Raw genomic sequence first — 22,545 nt, forward strand, 5'->3', positions numbered from 1 at the left:
CGCCTTATCAAGGAGACTATATTCATTATCCTCCGCCCGTGAACTCTACTTACATTCAACCAACGACTTATTGGTAAAAATTGCAATAACGCGCTAAGGGACAGATCGCTACAAACAAATAGCTGTTACATTTTAGAAGACGTAGCATAGAGTAGAGTTTATTTATCGAGTAGTCCGTTTATGTTTTAAAAGTAATTGGAGTAAATGTTCAATGAGCTAGCGTTTGTCTAAAAATAGATAAAAATGGGTGAAATGTTCCCGTTTTGATAGCGCCTTATAAAATTATCACTCAGTGTATATAGGTATCTTAGTTAAGTTATAGAAAGCTCGCAAAAACTTTCTAAAAAAAGTTTGCATCCTGTATAAATTTAACGCTTGCTCAAAAAAGATTGGTTGTCCTTTTCAAACACTTGTTTAGTTTGTTCAATAGAAAACGATTATATTTACTAGGAGAAGAAAGATAGAGTAAGGGCTTTTTAAAATAGCAAAATAATCTTGTAAATACTGTGAAATTCAGCATTGAATGATTGTGTAATGTATTGACTGCTTGGCGCTAAAAATGGGTGATGTTTGACAGAGATAATATAGATTGTACAGGAAACATAAAATGTGTGTGTTGGACATTTTTTGTGTATTCATCTGTTCTTTTGACTATTTTTTAAAGAACACTAAACTCGTCAGCAATTTTTCATCGTGAAAAGCACCACAATTCTTTACAAAGCTCAAACGTCATTTAAAATTTGTGCCTACCGACATAAAACGTAATATCCGATTAATCATTCGTTTAAAAATCTGTACCGTGATTTATCGTTGTTTTATGGGGTTTGGATGTTTTTTCAAGCTTATTTTTTATTCAAGCCACTTGTTAAAACGACCATTCTAAGCGGCAACAATGAAAGAAATACTCGACATGACTTGGTTCTGAGGACAGGTTACGAATTGTGTACGCTCAGTTTTTGTATTATCATAAACTTGTGCCATTGAAGAGGGAACTCGAACTTGTTGTTAATATTCAATGCTCGCAGCTTGTGCCTTTATTTAGACCACGCGAGTCAGCTCATAAATCTCGGCTGAGATTCCCCGTTATTGTTTTCAAGAGGTAACCATTTGCTTTGAAAAGCTATATTTCGGTATTTTGCTGTTCGCTTACATGCGATCAAGTTTCTTTTGTGTTTAAATATTTAAACAGTTTCGTCAGGCCATAGCATCAATATTGAATCTAAAAGATTAGAGTTAGTAATCGACCAGAAATAACAAAAAACTGTTTTGTTATGTCTGCTATCTGCTAAAGAAACAAAAACAAAAATGAAACCTGTAAATGAAGTCAGCCCCTTGTAAACCACCAAACATGAAGGTCAGACTTTGTTTTTCTGGAATCGTTTGTAAAAAGGATTAATAAACTACCTTCGGAAACGTTCACTTTTTTTCAAGCAAAGTTCGCTTTGTTTACTTAAAACGAATTTGTTCAATGCAAAGGACGAAAATTTTTAAGCTTTGTCACCGGCGAACAACAACAAAATGAATTAAATCGCGGAACCTGGCTATGTGCAAGTGTTTTTTTACCAGAGTCGTCGATAAGTTACGCTTTCAGAAATTTGTTAAATCGACTTGGGCCTCTTTAGTTTAGAAACGAAGAACAAAATATAACCTATTCTCTCGACATGGAAAAAATATTACTTTAACATAAGGATGCCGACAGAGAAACCTCATTCAGTTCCGAAGCAAAAATTGAAAAATCTCGTCTCAAGATTTTCTTTTCAAAGTTCTGATTGTTACAGTATATTAGGCGGTACGACCCGGTACGAAATATTAATTAAGTAAAACACGGCTGAATCAGTCTTCGTTTTATTTTCTGGCCCGGGGAATTTTACATTGATTATGGCGGATAGATCAAAAACCGTGGAAAAAGGGAATATTTTATTTTTCAGGCCAGTGAAACAACACAGTTTATTTTGTTACGCCTGCATATACACGTAACACGAAGAGTTTTATCGTTGCTTGCTTAAGGATTAGTTGTATTTACTGTGGAGGCAATAAAGGGTTTTTATTTAGACTTCATATTTCCTACATTGCGAGCGACTCAGGAAGTTTGCCGAGAAGTGTGATTTCATTGCTACATAAAATTAGTCTTGCCAACAAATTTCGCCTCGGTACATTTTATTTTTACATTTAATTAGTACATCGCACTTTAACACAGAAACGATGACGCGTTGGATTCAAGCCATACACAAGTTTAATTGAAAATATTGCTGACAACGGAAGCAAATTTCCGAACTCGACGGCTGGGAAATTCTGGGTGGGAAATTCGCGATCATGAACTTATTTTGGACACAATTTCCTTTCATTGAAAGGGAAACGGTGTATTTTCGAACAATTGGCAACGGTAGTTTTTTTTTGAATACTTTTCTTTTTCTTTATGGCTGTCAGCAGAGAATTAAAAAGGCATCATTATCCGTGATTTTGTGTCAGAAGCTTGTGACATTTCAAAGTTATTGGCTAAATAAAGCTAAGGAAATAACAGATCAAACAGCCGTGCTGCACGTTCAATACCGTGTTCTTAAAGAACTCCACTTGAAATTTTTAATTTTTTCGCGAAATCAAAACACCTCTAAAATCTGGATTGATTGATCTCCGAAATGGAGAACTAATTTTGTGGCGGGAAAATAGAGTTGTTATGTGATTGAGAGGTTCTCGGTTACAAAAGGATAGAAAACCCACTGTTTGCTTATTGGAGCAGCTTTGTGTGATCAACAATAGTTTAATAACACTAACTTTAATTAAAAATGGCCGTTTACTGTGGCCGGACTATTGACCTAAGGTTTTGTCTCTTTTATCTTTGTCATATCAGGTGCGGCAGCGAAATCGTTGTAAAGGAAATTCATTGGTTATTGCAAACTCGGTGATTGTGGGATTTTCGCAACGTACGTAACATATTAAACAGAAATTTCTTGATTGGCGCTATCGTGTTGCATACACGATGCGGCGTACTATTCAAACACAAGGATGTGTACCCAAGCTTCTACTGTCTGTTATGTTGGAAATTTTGAATAAACTCGAGTTGACGTTTCCGAAATTTATCTTCGCATTTCCTTAATAACGCGGTTTACACAGGATTTAAATTAATGCAATTTCAATTTTGCGTCTATGTGATAAAAATTAGAAATTGTAAAACTTGAAGGTTTGTTAGTTGTTGTCTGATGAGAAACAGAATCATTACCCCGGCTGCAAAATGAACTAAAAAGTCATATTTCCTCCCATATGCTAGATCAATATTTTCCGTAAATTTAACTGCTAATAAAAACCATTGTAATAATCTCATAATTTTTAAAGCAAAGACTAAAATCACAAACTTTACTAACAAACTATAGCTAAATTTTTAACCCACAGAGAAAAAAAAAACACGAAACAGTTGTTCCCTAGTTTGTAAACCTTGTCTATTTTTTAAAATGTCTTTCTCATTCTTCTTTTTATTGCCTTCAGTTAATTTTCTAAACATAGGAAATCAATACGAAGAATTGTTCCTATTTTGTTGCTAATTTACTTTTAACCTACAACTAAACCTATGATAAAAATAGAAAGAAAAAATACAGCACTGTTGAAGCATCGTTTCTTTTCACCGACATGCTTTTATACCCAAAACTGATGATGCATAAAAATATATACCCAGTTTAGGTAGGATCAAAAATACTGTTCAGCGCAGTGCTTTACAGAATTAGTGGTTTCCACACACGACCGCGGTTTAAAAAAGACAATGCAGTACCAATAATGTTGAATTGTTATTTTTAGAACCGAGTTTATAATAAAGTGAAGGTACGTAGAGTCGAGTGTATCCATTTTCGTACTCTATAGCCGCGAGTGGCCTCTCTCATCCCTGAGATTTTCAGCGGAAGATTTTCAATTCTTTGTGGATCGACGAACGAGAGGGTGGGACTCTACAACAAGAGGCATGTCACGTGGTTTCAATGGTGGGAGGAAGGAACACTTGTCAACGTTGACGAACCAATCTCTGCTTCGTGCATGAATAATATTTTTACTCTCTCCAGAATTGGCAACATAAAGAAGTGACAAGCAATATTACACATTATATCTATTTCATTTTTGTTTGGCAAAAAGAAAAACACCTCTATTGAACCAAACTATCCTTTCGCGGTTATTCAACGGATTTTGTTAATTTTATTTAGTTTTCTCGGATAGAATCGTGATAACTTTTTATTGCACCAGCATGATTTTGGTTGTTTGTTTAACTTTATCAAAGATCTGAGATAGAAGTTCCGAAGGCTAGTATCTTAATCTCAGTGTTCATCTATAATGACTTATGCTTCAAAACCCAATTTCGCACGTTTACTCGTGTTTCCGATTAAACCATCACACAAAACAATATCACAATATTTTCGTTCCCACCTACGACATAAGCAAACATGGCGTGGAAAAGATTTCTCTTGATAAACAAACATGGCATTGACCGGTCGTCATAAAAAATTAAACTGACACAAATGAGTTAATTTCTGTTGTCATGGAAACGAGACTATTGGCACTTTTTTCATAGAGTTTTCATTTGACGTCTCATTTCAGCCGCTTTAAAATTGGTGAAATGATTGTTAGATTTTTTTATTGAATTATGAATAGAAGTTTATACGCAACCGTAACCGCGGCAACGCTTGCTTGCTATTTGACTGCACACAAGAATCATAACAACGAGATGCTTTTAAAACCACCCCTGTGAGAGCAGAGGTTTTCATGTTAAAGCATCTTTAAATATCAAGTTCTTCAACCTACTGTTCAGAAAAGAGGAACATCACAAATTAAAACTTGAGCTTAAAATTGAACATGAATACTGTGGACAATTGTTTTAACCACTGTGACGCGAGCCTCAATGTCTCCATTTGTTCAGCTTCGTAGCTTATGAGGACTGTTCAAACATTTTCCCGAAACAATGTCGCATTTTCGTCAGTTAGTTGCTTTGTTAATTTCATCAAAAGAGCTGTTGTTTACCTTGGACGAGGTAACCTATTAGCAGAGTCGCCTTCATTCTTTATCGGCGACAAGGAAATCTACAGGAAGTTATGCCAGCAGCACTTTGGGTCACAGTAAATTTCCTCTTGCGTTCACGCCCCCGAGAATGTTCAGCATTCACATTACAACCCTGCCTGACCACCATTTCGTTGATATTTAATAGATAATTGCTTCGGCTCACAGCATTGTTGGGTAGCTTGCAGGCAGCTAAGGCCGCAAGGATGACGTGTTTGTTCATGGCTGCAATATTCGATATATTGCAGAGAGAGAACAATAAGATTTAGGAGGGAAAGTATAAACACCTCTTAGTTGCGTTCACTTTCGTTTGGCCCCAAGAAGAACTAAGTGTGTCCAGTTTCTTTATTTACGATACCCCGTTATAATACGACCAGATTTAGGTGTAGGCAGTCACCCAACAGATTCCCCTTTATTTAGTAAATTAGAAATTTCGAAATTTCTCTACAGGGCTTTCCATACTGTGTACTATTTCTAAAATGGACAAAATTCCAATTCGTGATATTAATTTCTGATCAGCATTTCTTAACAGTGTGCACTTATTCGAATTTTAGTTTATGAATGTTCATTTACAATAATACTATACTTCTTTACGTGTAAGCAAGCTGTAATACACCTTTACCTTTCTGGTGTGGCATATCACACCAATAATGTTAATACCTTCTGGACTGAATTCAATTTTATATTATCACTTCCACAAAAGCTTAATTTGTTTTTCAAACAGCAGCAAACACTTTTGGTTGCGCTAAAAGAAAAGAGCATCAAGCCGATACAATCTCTTTAGACAGCTGTTTGGTTTCATGAATCGTTCCATTATGCTCGTGTTGGGCCACCAAGACTTGTTTCAAAAGTGTGACTTTGTCTTTTATACTTGTGTTTGTATGGTCGACAGTACAGTTACAACCTCAGACAAAAGTAGTTGGTGAGATTGTAAAAATATTCTCGATTACAGTGAGTTTCGAATTCAACTTAGTAAACACCATTCTTGTAATGTTGAAACCTCACAATCTTGTGTAAGTAAAGTTGCTTGTGGAACCTCACTTTACAATCTTGTGTGAGTAAGGCCGGGGGGTAAGGTTGTTACAATCTTGGACACAACTAGTTGAAACGAACGCATTTAACGCATTTTTTCAAATGTCCTGAACTGTAAACGTCGAGTAAATGGGTAAAACTGAATATTTTATCTCCTCTCCCCCTACTCAATGTTGTTTCTTGGGGTTTGCGGTTCGACAGGCTTTGTTTTGAAAACGGCACTACAGCATTAATAATATTGAAATGGGAGGAGGGGGGCTGCAGAACTGAACTCTGTTAGCTAAATTAGTGGAAATTTGTTAAGTGTTTCAACAGTTTTGTCCAAGATTGTAGTAGCTCAACATTGAATAGGAGGGGAGGGGAAGAACAGAAGTGCAAAGCTACCCAACACTTTTGTCTGCGGTTGGATGTTGCTGCCCTCGCTAGTCTAGCAAATTGATCTTGCGATCCTTGAGCTCATCTCGTGACATGTTTTGTTGTTGATTTATTTTCTTTATCATTTGTGTTTAGATTCCCGACAGTATGAGCTCGCCGGTCTCTCGTGAATTTGCAGCAATGTAGCAGCTCTCGTAAGCTTGTAATTATACTGGTCCTAAATAATAAAGATGGTATTTCTTTTTAAGCTCGGTGATAAAAAATGGAGATGAATTGTTCAACAATGACACGACCATGAGACAAAGAAAAAATCTGAGTCCCCGAAGGAAATCGAACCCATGGCCTCCCAGATACCGGTTGGGTGCTCTAACCAACTGAGCTACGGGAGACTCGTTGTGAGCTGGGCCATTTTACTAGGTTGATAAGTGACACGCGTCCTGCATACTGCTAGGATCAGCAATGTCGAAATCATCAAGGGTGTAGTAAATAGTAAAGATGGTAATGTTTTAAGCTCGGTGATAAATAGTGAAGATGAACTGTTCAACAATGACACGACCATGAGAAAAAGAAAAAATCCGAGTCCCCGAAGGAAATCGAACCCATGGCCTCCCAGATACCGGTTAGGCGCTCTAACCAACTGAGCTACAAGAGACTCGTTGTGAGCTGAGCCATTTTACTAGGTTGATAAGTGACACGCGTCCTGCATACTGCTAGGATCAGCAATGTCGAAGTCATCAAGTGTGTAGTAAATAGTAAAGATGGTAATGTTTTAAGCTCGGTGATAAATAATGAAGATAAATTGTTCAACAATGACACGAGCATGGGACAAAGAAAAAATCCTCTAGTGTAGCAGTTGCTATTGTTTTGAGGGGTAGGGGCATTGTTCCTGTTGTTTGTTTTATTGTTCTCTCGAAGAGTAGCATGCCACTGATGCGAGATCTTGCGAGAGCTGCCACACGACGAATTTTGTACTTTTATTTCACTTTCAGCTTGACCAGTTGCGTTTGTCTTGTTTGGTTAATTTATGGAATTTGTCACGGTTAATCATCCCTTAATCCCTGAATCGTTTATCATTGTAGTGGTGTTACTTTAATCCTTCTATCTATTGTGCTTCTGTTCTGTCAATTTTCTTAAGGTTGAAAACCTGTGTTTGAGCTCAATAACAAGTTGCAACTCTTTGTCAAATCTTCACACAACGTCACACAAGCTGAACACTGCACCTTTCTTTTTGTTGTGTAAAAAGTAAATAAACTTAGACGTAAAACTGATAAGAAACTTTTCTTGGTTTAATTGAGGACTGTATTTTAATCCCTTGCCCTTCATTATAAAAATAACTTTCTGGAAGCTCTATGTGAATCTCCATTGTATTTCGTCGAGTCACTGCCCAATAAACCGCCACATTGATCATGAATCGGTGATAAACGGAGCAATTTTGCCAAGCTGATACCAAAATCTTGAAATCTTGCCCAGTTCGTGAGATTTGGTCAGGCAAATCTCGAAATTCCAGCGTTTGGCATGATAAATCCAAAATTCCTAGATACTTCATCCTTGTTGTTATTTCCAGATTGGGATTTCCGCTTGGTCGGCGATAACATCTTATCCTGTTATGGAGTGAAAGTTTACCTAGCACTAATAGTCGAAATATGAGAAAAATAATGGACGTTTAGCCCTGATTCCCGTCCACAAAAGTATTATACCTTATATGAAGTGTTTGGTTAAGGCAGTGGATAAGAGAAAATCTCTTGAAATGAAGTTATTTTAGTTTAGCTAATTGCGCATTCCATTATAATTAAAGGACGTAGCTTAAAAGTGATTGACATAGGTACTTGTAAATTATATCTCTGAGTTAAAAGGGGTTATTAAGCCCTTGAGCGTCCCATGGAACGAAGAGACATTTTAAAAGCCACATCCGGTACACGTCTGTTTTTAACCAAAACAACCCCAGTCTGTCTATGTCTGAATAAACTTTCCGGCACGAATAAACACAGATAATAAAAACCACGAGCTTTGTGGATTTGTAAATGTGGTTTTACACCACACGAAGGTATTGCGCGGCCCAATTTGGGCGTTTGTATTTTTTCGTGGCGATTTCGACGCAACAATTTCGACACACTCTCTTCCGTGAGAGGGTGTTTTGCTTTCAAGGGTGCTTGAGCCTTGAAGAAAAGGGGATAAGATTGTGAAGGTCACTTAACAAATCTGGTTATGACTCAATATTGACTAATTGTACAAAGAAACGTTTTAAGCCGCACTCAAAATCCGGCAAGTGGGATTAGTTAGTAATGTCAGTAATGGGATACGGTCTCACTATTTTAATGCACCATGAGCACACTGACACTTATATGGAGGATTGTAAACTATGCGATTAACAAAATGCCTCTTTTATACTCTAGAGATAATAAACTGTTCTCTCTCAGAGCGAGACCTCGAGTAATTTCATGTAGCTGAGGTTCTGACATTTGCGCTTAAGGATAACGCTCCCATTCCATTTAAATAAAAGCTATTGCCATGCGATTACTGTTTATTATGCTGAACAAGGTGGTTCTAACTTCCTAAAGTTTAAGTCTGTGGATGAAACCCTAGTGTGTAATCATTCAAATGAAAGCTATTGAGCAGTACTTTCATGTGTTTCTGTTGATTATACTGTTCAAGGTGGTTCTAACTTTTTTTTCTAACTTTAAAGTCTGTGTATGAATTCCTAGCATGTAACCATTCATATGGAAGCTACTGAGCAGTACTTTCGTGTGGTACTGTTTATTCTGCTTTACGAGGTGATTCTAATTTTTAAGTCTGTGGATGAAACCATAGTGTGTGACCATTCAAATGAAAGCTATTGAGCAGTACTTTCATTTGGTACTGTTTACTATACTGTACAAGGTGGTTCCAACTTTCATGTCTGTGGATGAAACCCTAAATTGCGATCATTCAAATGGAAGCTTCAGAGCAGTACTTTCATGTGGTACTGTTTACTATGCTGTACAAGGTGGCTGTGGATGAAGCCCTAGTGTGTGACCATTTAAATAAAAGCTTATGAATAGTACTTTTATGTGGTGTTGTTTGTTGTTCAATATTATTTATATTAAAAGAAAATAAACTAGAACATTTCTGTAAGAGAAAGGTTTAAATAGCAAACACTGCTGGAGTACATGGGTGTGGTCCTGACACTTCTTTCACTTTCTGTTTCTGTTACATGTGTAGGATTTATGTCAAGGAACATCCGCTCACCCGGTATTTGTCAGTATTACTTTGGAATTGTAATTTTTTCTCTTGTGCCAATCTCTTCACTGAAAGAGCAGAGTTCATGATTACTCATGATCAGCAGGGAAAATTCTGACACACTAGTGAATAACCTGGAGACGAATGACATTTAGGTTCCTTGATACACATTGCAAATGATTTGTTTAGCCTTACGTTATAATCCTCGTTATTTGATCATGAATAGCACAAAGAAAACGAATAAATCTTGTTCCAGGGGGTTAAAACCCTTGTGTGTGACCATTCAAATGAAAGCTTTTGAGCAGTTCTTTCTACGAAGAACTGCTTTATTGCGATGTACACTGAAGCTGTGCATGGTTCTAACTGAAAGGACTGAAAGGTTTGTAGCTGAAACGCTATTGTGCTAATATTAAAATATAAGCTACTTTGCAGTGCTTTTGCCTGGCACTCCAACAGCAGAATCTCGATTTTTCAAGCCCTCGGTCTATCGAGCCTTCCGATAACTCGAGCCCCATAGTTTTCCTTTACTCAGTCGAGCACTGTGTATTATACAAGCCTCGCACTTTCTCGAACTCCCAATTTCTGGAAACAATTTTCGTTTCCCTTGGAGTTCAAAAAACCCGGGGATTCTACCGTAAATTATCGTCAATATCTTGTAACATAAATTGAGATCGTTTGTGAAACTCGAGCGAAAGTTAAGTTGAGAGTGAAATATATTAAAGAAGCTATTTTACGGTAAGTTGTGAGGTACAAAGCTGCCTTCAAAATTAGGGAGTGAAACTACAAACTGAAGGTTACTGAGGTAAAACAAAAACTAAAGAGGTAATAAAAAAAGACCACGGATTTTTTTTATTTTCTTTGGATGCGTAACTGGTGGCATAGCTCTATTCTTCGAGTTGCAGAAAACAAGTCAGAAATTGCTGTTTTTTTAGTTATTTGCTCCAGAACATACTTTCCGAAAGATGTACTTTCCCGAAACTTGAGCTGATATTCTAGCAAAATACTTAACTTAAGAGCGATTTGTCTGAGTTTAGAGTGCTGTAAACATCCCCAAACTAACAACACGCAATTTTTCATTTCTCTGTTGATTTTTTTTCTCTGTTTTTTTTTTTGTTCAGGCCACAAAAATAAGAAATATAAAAATGACAGTTTTGGAGGGGAGTGTTAATCTACAGCAAATTATTTTCTGGAGGACATATTTGACATTGGGCCTTAACACATACAATTGAGCATTGTAGTTTTTGACACACATATACTTTTTTGAGAGAAATCAAAACAAAATGGCGACTTCAACCGAAGCGAGCGCGGACCTAAATTATGTAACAATGCATGCATCATCGCTCATCCCTTTAACAATGATTTATATAAGAGCCTGGTACATGATATTTCATTCTAAAGTTATAACTATAGTTTAGAACCGAATGCGAGGTCCTTTCTTCGAATTGCCTTGCACAGTCCTGTGCGAAGTTACATCAAATGCTATAACCACTTCATAATGTGTACTTGAATAAAGATCATGTTAATTTCTTGAAAAAGAAATTCACATAGTGTAGACTAAGTGTAGTGTTTTATCTTAGAAGAAAGGAACAACAGTTGTACTGTCCCGTGTAAAGTTTTACCCATTCACTCATAGAGACAGAACCTTAGAGTGTTGAGTGGGTCTAACTGCAGTGTGTGACCATTCAAATGAAAGCTTTCAGTCAGCACTTTTACATGGTGCTGTTTGTTGTTCAATAGATTGCAAAATGAAATTTGGCGTTTTTTGTCTAGCTCTTGAAAGTTAAAGGGTAAATGAATAAATTGGGTACAATTCCCACTACAAAATGCATCACAATACAACTGCGACATTTAATGGCGGACCGTTTGCATATGCTCCTTGCTCCATCACTGCAAATTTGCAGTATCAAGTGTTGGCTCTTTCAATAAAAAGTTAAAGCATACTTTTCGGGGGCTGAATAAAGTTTTTAATGTAAGTAAGATAGAACTAGGGGAGCGATAGATTATTTGAGGCTGGATTCAAACTACTAGTCGTTTATGTTATTCAGAATTCCTTTATAGCTTTCTCTTGGCCGCTATTAAGAAAAAGGTGTAAGGTTTTGTTCAGTGCTGTTGACTTTACTCAAGAAGTACACTTATCTTTTTAAACCCAAATTCCGCTACCAAAAGTGCCATCACATTTCATTTGTGTCAAAACAAACAGCACCAATGAAAGCGAGAGGTGACTAAGTTCAAAATGATAGAAAGAAATCCAATTTTGGGTGAAATAAAAAACAAATAGGACCACGCGAAAGTTCTGCTCAACAGCTCTCATTTAAATGGTCGTACACCAGGGTTTCACCACATACTAAATAGTTGTAACCAGCATAATAAACAGTGCCACATAAACGTTACGTACTGCTCAATAGCTTTCATTTGAATGGTCACACACTAGGGTCTTATCAAGAGACTGAAAAGTAAGAACTTCCTTGTACAGCATAATAAACAGTGCAACATGAAAGTACTGCTCAATAGCTTTCATTTGAAGGGTCACACACAAGGATTTCATTCACAGACTTAAAAGTTAGAGCCACCTTATATTATTGCATATTAAAACGGCCCAGAACCAATTACAATTGACTTCAGGTATACGCTTGGGAATAAAAGGGTAAAAGGCTATACCTGTGTCATGTGTTGTTCAAATAAAAGTCAAATCGGTTTTGTGGATCTTCGCATCATCTTTCCCTTAAGAAAGAGTTGGGTTAATGCCTATGGAGAGCACCTTGTCGTTGTAAACAAAGTAAGGGTAATTTTTACAGCTTATGGATTTAAGTAAGTCGAGTAAGTGCGTTGAAATGAACCCCTGTGTTACGTCGGTCTACGTGATGGAAGATTGTCAGTGAAATTCCTCCATGAATCACGGAACGATACAAATCTCAACGCAGAAAATGCTTTGAAATTAATGGTTGCAAGAAATTGCAACTGCATGCTGTATAACAACAACGTCTCGCTATCTTTAAAGGAAAAGGAATAAAAACTGAACAGGTACAACTTTTTTGACTGAACGTTTCATGACGGACCCTCGACTGAAACAGTGTTGGCAATCTATCAAACCTCGCCATTGGTGTTTAGGGAACGGGAGAATTATCATAACAAACCAGCAAATGTCGCATGATGGCATCTAACAAGTCGAAACTAGCATCCAGAAATATCTCATGCATATGCAGAAAATAAGTACAGTTTACGGACCTTTGTATAGGAATCCGTTATACTGGATCGTGCAGTTTCGGGGGCGTTACCAACGAGACAACAGTGAGTTATACACTGAAGAATGTCATATCTTACATGTACGTGATAATAACACCACGCTTTGTTTCTGACAGTGTTGAAATGCAGTAGAATCCCGATTTCTCAACCCTCGGTTTCTCGAAACTCCCGATTCCTCGAATTAATTTTCGTTTTCCTTGGATAGTACCTCTCTGTAAAATAACCCCCGGTTTGTCGAACCTTCCGATTTCTCGAAGCAATTTTCGTTTCCCTTGAAGGCTCGAGAAATCGGAATTCTATAATGTAACAACATATACTAAACCCTAAACTGCATGTTAGTTGTGTTTTTTAACAAGAAGAGTGTACAATACTAGCCGAGGAAAGACGAAATGAAGCGAACTTCTTCAGTTTCTCAACGCGTAATGGTTGCATCTTCACACACGCCATTGAAAAGTTGATGTCTCACAGATTAGGCTGAGAACATGGCGGCACACAAATACACGCTCACTTCCGAATAAAACTAACAACAATCTTTCACCGTTTCTTTACAATATGCTTTTCTTAATCTTTCCTTTTATATCGAAGAAAAAGACTTGTGGCTTAAAGTAAATTACTTAACATGGTCAAATCACAGGGTTTGCTTCAAGGAATCGAGAATGGAACCCAGTCGTAAAATTCCTGTTTCGAGTGTTCTTGTAAATTGTAAGGATTTGTCAACACCGATAACACAACACAATTTAACTGGGTACACAATAGTTACATACATTGTTACATACCGTCAATATCGGCGGCGCTCGTGTGATTTAAAGCTAGTTTTTAAATCGAATGTGAGCGAGCGACCATTCCACTACATTTACCTAGAGTCTTGAGAATCGTGTGCGCATGGTACGAATTCTGATAATTGCTTCAAGTTTTAAAAACCGAGACGCTTAACCCTCAAACAAGTGCCTCGAAACAATGCCCGGAAAACTGAAAGCATAAAATTGCGATAGATAGCAAGAAAGGTCAGAGCCCATGGCAATGTATTTTTACTTCGTTTGCTTCAATAAATGGCAGTCAAAAGTTGGTTTTATTTTACGCAATTCAGCGACAAACAGGCAGACATGAATAGGAAGGGAAGAGATGTTTCTGGGATTAAAACCAAATTCTATCTAGGATAATTAAAGCAAATGGGTAGAAAAAGCGAGGAGATTCCAACTACAGTAGAATTCTGCTTTCTCGAGCCTCCAGGGAAAACGAAAATTTGTTCGAAAAATCAGGAGGTTCGAGAAATTGTGGGTAAAATTACAGAGAAGTACCAAGTACTGCCCAAGGGAAAGGAAAATTGGTTAGAGAAATCGGGAGTTTCTGTTCATGAAGGTGGATGATAGAGAGTGTATTGGTAGCAGGCAGCATGAAGCCATTCCTTGTGTGAACCATGTAAAACCTTGTGGTGGAACCGCCCAAGCTAGCCGAAGGTCCAGAAAACGGTTCCACTATTTTATTGAACTTGGTCCTACCAAACATCTCAACTTGTATAATAAGCCTGTTAGCTCAGTACATTTGACAAATAATCCAACTACTGTACCATTTTGCAAATTTAAAAAAAAAACAAAGTCCCACATGAAAATAATGCTGCTCAATAATAGCATTTGTATGGCTAGCATCATTTGTTTTGATTGACAAGGTCACGTGGCCCTCTTGCTGCGTGACGATTGGTCGACAGTGTAACACAACACCGAAAGTGCTCGAGTCACGTCAGTAAGGGAGCTCTCACCACGGGCCACCTGTGTTGTCATTATATCTTTGCACAAGGAAACGTCAATTATGGGAGAATTGTCGAAAGCTCGTAAATTTAATGCCCATCAGGGGTTTGTCTGCCGTAAATTTCATGAAAGAAAATTGCAACAGAACCACAATCCGGCTTATATTTAGCTAGTAAAATTGCACAAATGCCACCGTAAAGAGCGAAACCCGGGAACTATGCCATCATGTTCATACTCACCAAATTCATAGCCTACCTCGAACCCCGCATGCATGCCTCAAACATCCAGAACATTGCTACCCTGAGCAAGGGCCAATGGTAAATGGGTCTGCTAGCTGATAACTTGAAGCTTTAAATCTCTGGCAATTGTTACATGTTATTACAGTGCTCAGTGAATTCATCTTGACACTATGATAGTGTCCTGCTAGCTGCTTTCCGTTTCTCCCCGCTGGTTAATCCTTTGCCTTATCAGTCATGCCACCCCTACACCGTGATTGCCATCATAGCAGCGTCTATTGAGTTCAAATAACTCTCCTTGAATGCGTGCCTAAACCCATTAAACAGCCATCGTTTGTTTGTCATTTTTGACAGCTTAAATCCGATAAAAGGTAGTGAAGTTTAAACAAGAAAGAAGCAAGCTTTGCCAAATGCCAATGAAACGAGGAATTTTAATGCCCACTCTTTTTATTTCTTCCAATACCCTTGTTTGAACTGCTTCACGTTTTAAATTCCGTGCCAGTTTTCTATTAAATCCGGGTTCACGAGACGGCGAAGTGACCCTTGGCCCTTGAGTTATGTTCTACGTCAGTCTGTGCCATAATCCGCTGTCTCTTACAACATTCAACACTCATGTGCTACTTTGGCATTTCCGCTCCAGGAAATCAATTTTGTTTTTGTTTGTCTTGTAAAGTATTGCACTTATCTAAATTATTTTTAAACTCTTACGGATCAGCACCTCGCAAACTGACCAATCACGACGCTGTCTGTGTAGTGTTAACGCGGGCCCCACTCGATAAGGTCCCGCCCTAATTTCCGGTTTTTTGCCACACGCGCTAATCGACACAGAAAAGGGTCACTCGTTCGCATCATAAGCCAGATAGCGAACTTTGTGTCACATTGCACCACCGGAGCATGGCTCAACTCAGTTCAAAACAATCTATTACTTTCTCCATCGATGGGATCCTTAGCTCTGGCAGCGAGGAGGAAAATCTGAGAAGAAACTCGGTGGTATGTAGAGAAAACTCGTGCAAAACTGAACCGATTCCTTCTGCCGGAAAATCAACGGTAAATGGTGAAGGCAATAACTCAAGAGCGGGTAATAACAGCCCTGATATTAAGACTAGGGTGGACAAAGAGTCAGGTTAGTTTGGTAAATTTGTTGCTCAGTAATTTGTACATGCTGTCTTAGCTAGCAAAAAAAACACAACTCGCAATAAAATGCCATGCAAAGCAATTATGAGTTTTCTTCGACTTGGCGCTGTTTTAGTCAGTGATTCATAATTTTAAACAGGAAATTAAACGGCACGTTTTGCCCCTCGCATTCTGGCTTTATTTTCTCATTGCAACATTCAACGCAAAGAACATTGATGAATAAAAGCCAGGGTGAAAGTCGTCTGTATTTTTGTTTTACTATTTACTACCAAATTAAATTACGCTTCTTTTTCCAATTTTGTCTGGTACGCTGGCTGTCTTACAGGCGCTTTGACCAGCGACTGTTTCTAATGAAAATTTCACCATCGTAACTTGTGTAATAATTGCCTTTTATAAAAGGTTAACTCCATCAAACATAATCATCAGTATTATATTTAGAAGTGGGAAATGCAAATATTATTTCTTTTAAATGTGTTGGAATCCAATTAAAATGGCATCGAGATCTGGACCAAATTGGATAATATTTTAACCAGATCATCCGAAGATTCTTTACAGCCTCTTCTTCCTGTTAAATTATCATGACTTAGAGCTTAAAATCCAGCTTTGTGTTATCGCAAAAGACCAGAAATCATCCTTGCTTCATCTCAGCAATTATAAGTAATAATCGCCAAAATTTGTCACGGAATTTTGACGCATTTGAATACAATTTGTATCAGCAATGGAACTGAAAATCTCACAGTCATATCACCAAACTGTTATGCTCTTCGAAATCTTTTTCAGTATTATTTTAATATTACTGATAGATTTTTAGGTTTTATAGTTTCCCTGTTGACTCTAAAATAATGCATGTATTTCTTCATCTGGTTGTGTCAACTGGCGATGTTTTACGATAAGTTTACCCTCAGTCTCCGGAAGGATATAACTCCCGTATTTACTTGAAAATATAAACTCTCCGTAGTTACTCCTTTTATGACTGAGCATCCGAAATCCTGATCTGTTTCAGTGCTGCTTTTATTTTTGTTCCGGCATAAAAGTGAATGAGAGCTTAAGATCGAACGAGTCAACTGGCGTTGTTTCGATAAGTTCGCCCTCAGTCTCCGGAAGGATATAATTCCTGTATTTACTTGAAAATAACTCTCCGTATTTGCTCCATTTATGATTGAGCATCTGAAATCCTGATCCGTTTCAGTGCTGCTTTTATTTTGGTTCCATAAAAGTGAATTAGAGCTTAAAATCGAACGAGACAAGTATTAAAAAAAAACGTGAAGGGCAGCATTTATCGCTATCAATCTAGTGAGCTGTGTGGTTAGGATTATATTGTGAAATTATCTCTGAAACATAGACAGGAAAAACGCAACAACTTTCTAATAATCTTATCTCAATCACTTCAATCCACACGCATTGTGTTTCGAGGCCGGAATTGGTACAGTGTGTAGTCTGCAATATCGTGAACCTCTTAAGTTCTTGAAAACTGGGTTTAAAACGCGAAAGCTGGAATACATTTAATATGCATTGTTGAGAATTATAAAATAAACGATCATACAATGAATACTTGAACCTCTTAACGCAGAAGGCTTCGTAAAGCCCTGACAATTTTGAGAGTGTATTAAAAAAGGTGTACTTGTAGTCATGCAAATAGACTCAGACTGAAATGTTTTCAGTACGAATTTCACTTGTGCTGCAAAGCGTTAAGAATTTTCTTTTTCGATCTTTTTCATGTAATTTTTTTGACCAATTCGTTGACAATTTAGACAGAAGCTGACAGAATCCGGGCAGTCGAGGAGACGTTCATGCTGGCTTGTCTGACAACCAGGGCGCCATTTTGTCTAAACATGGTCCACTGACCCCAAGAGATTACTCTCACTGTAGAATAGAGGGTGTAAATGTTTTAGTAGTGGGCGGAGTTGCGTTGTTGAGGCACTCTTGGCTCAAAGCATTATCGTTTCAAGCTGACACGCAACGATTTTCAAACCAAAAGCGATCTACATTTCTACTTATTTTTCGCACTACAAAGACTCTTCTTTACTGAATCGACGAAAAATCAGATCCGAAGTCGCTAGCTATGACCAAATAGGTACTCAAACGTTCAGATGCTAGTTGAACGAAAAATGGTAGAAATGTGGTTTGGAGGATTAATTCACTCTCAAGACCCACACACATCACAAAATCGACATGTACGTGGCCTTTGCGACCAATTGTCTACTTCCAAGCTCACTGTCAATCCTGTGTTTTGATATCTTCATGAGATATAACTTGTCATTTATGAAGACATGCAGGCAAAATGAATTGGCAAGTGAAGAGACAAAATAAAGTGGAGTTGATTTCTCACTCAACGATATTAAAATCTGTTCACAATAGAAAAAGAACTGAACTCAAAATAGTGCATATGTTTTTGCTTTTATCTGAGTATTCTTTGCTGGCAATACATGCAGTTCAGAGCTCGTTCAATATTTGTTTCATTCCGTCTAACCCTACTTAAGCATAACAGGGTTGTCTTCATGCTTGCATTTAGTTTAGACGATTTGCTGGAAAAGCGTTTAGATGAAAGATTTTTTCAACCAAATTCCGCGCCTAGTTGCAAGTGTACTGATTTACTTACTTAACTATACAAATACAACTTTCCATGCAAACGTGAAAATCTCTTGGGCACTTTGTGGAGTGCACGCACGTAGTGAAAAAACGAACTAAAGCGACGTGCAATTACATCTGAATAGTCCATCGAAAGTGTCCCTTTATGAAATTTACGACTGTAGAAAGGTTTTAAGTTCTTGTTTAGAACACAAGGTCGAGATTTTACTGAGCTTTCGGCGTGATTCCAGAGAACAATTTTTCAGCAGAAAAATGTACTTTATCCGCTCGTGTTTTTCACTGGTTTGGGTTTTCATCTTTTCAATTAAGAATTAAGATTCATTTCAGTTATGAGAGTCGGTAAACATTGAAGGATATTTACCTCTACAACGATAAATAATTGTTAATTATGAAGATGAAGCTGTTTATATCACTTGTTTTATCATGCGTTTTGTTCTGGTAATACGTGCGTGTGGTTTGTTGATGACGGAGTATAAATGTAAGGTATGCGTGGATGTGACATGTTCTGACACTTTGAGTGGAGGTTTATGAATAAGTACAGTAGTATAATCATAGGATCACCTCACAAAATGACCCGAATCGTTAGAAAATACTCGAGTTCGTTCTTTTCCTTTGTGCCTTGTTGTTTCTGAAGCGCGCTGCACTGGTTTAGCACTAGTTAATGTAGCAAGTTTTGAAAGAAGATTATAGCGCTTTAATGCAAAAAATACGCATTGAACTATTGAGCTCACTCGCAAATGTGAAATGTCACTGGAGGCTGAATATGGCGTGGAATACTGGCTTATCTCGGAATATACAGTGATATACTGGTAGTTACAGTATAATCGTGCGATAATGGTTCAAGGGATAATTTTCCTTCTTTTTTTGCCAGAATCTAGCTTGAAAGAAGCCGATCAGTGCGGCGTCACAGAAAGCAAGGATGCCACAAAGATGAAACAATCAAACAAGAAAAAGAGACGCGTTTTGTTCTCCAAGGCGCAGGTTTATCAATTAGAGAGCAGATTTCGTGTCCAAAAGTACCTTTCGGCCGTCGAGAGGGACCAGTTGGCAAGAATGATAAACTTGACGCCCTCACAAGTGAAGATTTGGTTCCAGAATCATCGATACAAGAGTCGTCAACAGATTAAGCATGACGGACAATTCGAGGAAGACATCAAGGCTCCTTGTGGGGGACATTATCATCCGGCAGAGGTGCCATGCTTACAGCCGTGTCCGTATTACGAGCCTAGAGACACGATTAATACATTCCCTTCGGCTTTCATGCCATGGTCGTCTGTGTGTCCACCCTCTCCAATGCCTCCAATGAACAGTTTCTCGATAGCAGCACGACAGAACCAACACTTTGTACGCTATCCTTCGTGCCAGTACGAAGGTCAAAGACAACATCTCTACCCTCCAGTATTTTATTAAGATTATCCCCTCGTTCCATAACTCTGTAAAGATAATTTTTGACTATTGTAATAAGAAAGGTTTGGTCTATGGTTTCATTCATTCAACTCATTATTTACAACCCATTTTTCACTGATTTGATCGAGAATTCTCGTTGCATGCAATTTGCCGGTGATTCAGTTATTTAATGTCAAGCTCTTAAAACATCAATCATACTTGAAATGGCACAACCTTTCGAGAATGGAGACGCTGTTATCAGAATTATTTTGAATTTACGGATAACTTCGCTTGCTTCTCTGAAATCTGCCATATGAGAGCAACATGCAGGCAGTAGTTTCTTGTAAATATTCTTAAGCAAATTTCTGTTTACATTCAATTTTTGTTCTTGCAATTTTCCCTTATACTTTTAGTTTTTCAAACAGTGCATTTTTTGTTCCAAACCATATTTTGCTGTTCAGCATAGTTTACATCATTCTAAGTTTTTAAGAAAAATGTAAAATATCAAAATTGCTCTGTAAATAAAATCTGGCAAGAAATTTAAAGATTTGAAGAATTCTTTTCTCATTTGTCTGCTCTGTTTATTCACCGTGCTATCAATCTTTCATGCCCTTTGTCTCAAAGCGTCTCGTGAAGGACGAGCAAAGATGCATCCTTTGTCTCGAAACGTCTCGTAAATGACGAGAAAAGATGCAATTTTGAAACAGTTGAATGTTCACTGTGTGAAAATCAGTAAAGAAACTCCTTGCAGGACAAGTGCTTTGTGGTCGAACAGTTTTTGCTAATTGTCTTGCAGCGAGTTTGCTCTGTTTGTATGGTTTATGCAACTTGCGAACTTAATGAAATTTATGTTTCCTGCAACTTGTACGCAATTTCGAGAAAGTTACGAAATACGTTGCACGCAAAATTGCTCTTTTAGCTACTATTATCAAATTGTTTAGATACTGAAGCAATTTAGTTGAGAAGTCCTGCGTTTCATTTACGTGACCCATGAACGCCATACTCTCTTTTAATCGGATCGTAAAATCTGATTAAAATCTTACTCTTTCTTTATCTGAGGGCTTTTTCTACACTTCTGGCTAAAAGCTTCAAGTTCTCTTCAAAATTCTGACTGATGAAAACCATCCAGCTAAAAAGTCAAACACCTGCAGACACGCAAAACAGCGAGTAGTTCCAGATATCTGCTGCTAATCCTCTTCAAAATGTTATTTCTCAATACATATTACCATACTTTTCTTTTAAATTTAGTTCTAAGAACTTGGCTGTTCATCAAGACAAAATCTCCTTATTCATTTTTTGTGGTCCTCATGGCCTGTTTGCTTGACAATGTATTAATCATGGAAGGGAAAATCAAAAGCTGGTCACTTCTATCTTTTCATGTATGCGTTACTTCAAACAGTCTTTTGGGATGCTTTTGTAAATATTATTTATTTCATTTGAATGTTGTGTCATCAAAGCAAAATCTTTGTTACTGAATTTTCTGATATATAAGGCCAGCTACCCTTGAGTTATGTTACTGAATGATATATGTTCTTCTGATCGTGCTTTTCACGAGGGCATTCTTTACGCTGCAAGTAGTCGCGTGTCACAATACTTTTGTCTTCGTTCCTTAATAGTGTGGAACTACTGGGAAATCGAACAGCGATCCTAAAAATGACACCGAAAAAAAAAAAAAAAAGAATGACACCGAAAGGGCAGGCTATTGTACAATTTTAGTCAGTTTGTAATTATGTTACTTGCTGGTATTTGAAACTAAAAGGTCTCCGTGTATTACGTGAATTGTATGTGGAGCCTATATCATGCCAGATTAACAACCCAAGGTTTGCTTTACATTATATTTCACACATCCCTGCGTTGATAAAATCGAAGGCAATTTATACTGAATGCAGCTCGTAACAAGGACGGGCAAATTTTGCACCCAGAACGAGCAGAGAAATGGGTAGGCAACGCCCCTGGCCCAAGCATGAAGTAGTGTGTGGTTCCAACTTTTAAGACGCCCCTCTTTAGTAAGTCTCAACTGCATGGCAAGTAAAATGGAAGCTAGGGAGATTTAGTGTGTGACCTTTCAAATGGAAGCTATTGAGCAGTACTTTGATGTGGTGCTGTTTATTATTCTGTTTAAGGTGGTTCTAACTTTTAAGTCTATGGATAAAACCCTAGTGCGTGGCATTCAAATGAAAGTTATCGAGCATTACTTTCATGTGGTACTTTTTATTTTGTTGTACAAGGTGGTGTTAAAATTCTGACCATGAAACCCTGATGTCTGAGCACTTATAATTGAAAGCTATCGAGCAGCACTTTCATGTGGTCCCGAGTTGTTTTTCTTTTCCACACAAAATTGGATTTTTTTTCTATGACTTTGAACTTGGCCAACGCTCTTAAGAATGAAATTACACGCTTGTTTTCATAGCCAGCTTGGCGACAATTTTGTCTTTTCGTGGAACAAAAAACATCCGTGGCATTGATAAGGCAGACAATTGAAAAAGAATCCTCTGTCTGCTTAATATCCCGTGAAATCCTCTTATTAAAGTAAATCGGCCTAAGCCTCACTTCACTGCAAG

General features: G+C 37.6%; 1 protein-coding gene across 2 annotated transcripts in view; it reads left to right on the forward strand.

Moving 5' to 3' along the window:
* The window catches only part of LOC144630606 (uncharacterized), a 104,274-nt gene extending 83,992 nt beyond the window's left edge, over nt 1-20,282 (forward strand). Inside the window, exons 1-2 of one of the 2 annotated variants that reach the window (XM_078488981.1) lie at nt 15,752-15,998; nt 19,470-20,282. In XM_078488981.1, the coding sequence (XP_078345107.1) occupies nt 15,770-15,998; nt 19,470-20,008 (768 nt within the window). In that variant the 5' untranslated portion in view covers nt 15,752-15,769 and the 3' untranslated portion in view covers nt 20,009-20,282. Of the gene's footprint in view, nt 1-15,751; nt 15,999-19,469 lie in introns of those variants that run through there. The other variant, XM_078488982.1, reaches the window with a different exon arrangement.
* Nucleotides 20,283-22,545: the final 2,263 nt, after the last annotated feature.

The sequence above is a fragment of the Oculina patagonica genome, chromosome 11 (assembly GCF_052425735.1).
Source record: "Oculina patagonica isolate OP01 chromosome 11, crgOcupat, whole genome shotgun sequence".
NCBI lineage: Eukaryota > Metazoa > Cnidaria > Anthozoa > Scleractinia > Oculinidae > Oculina > Oculina patagonica.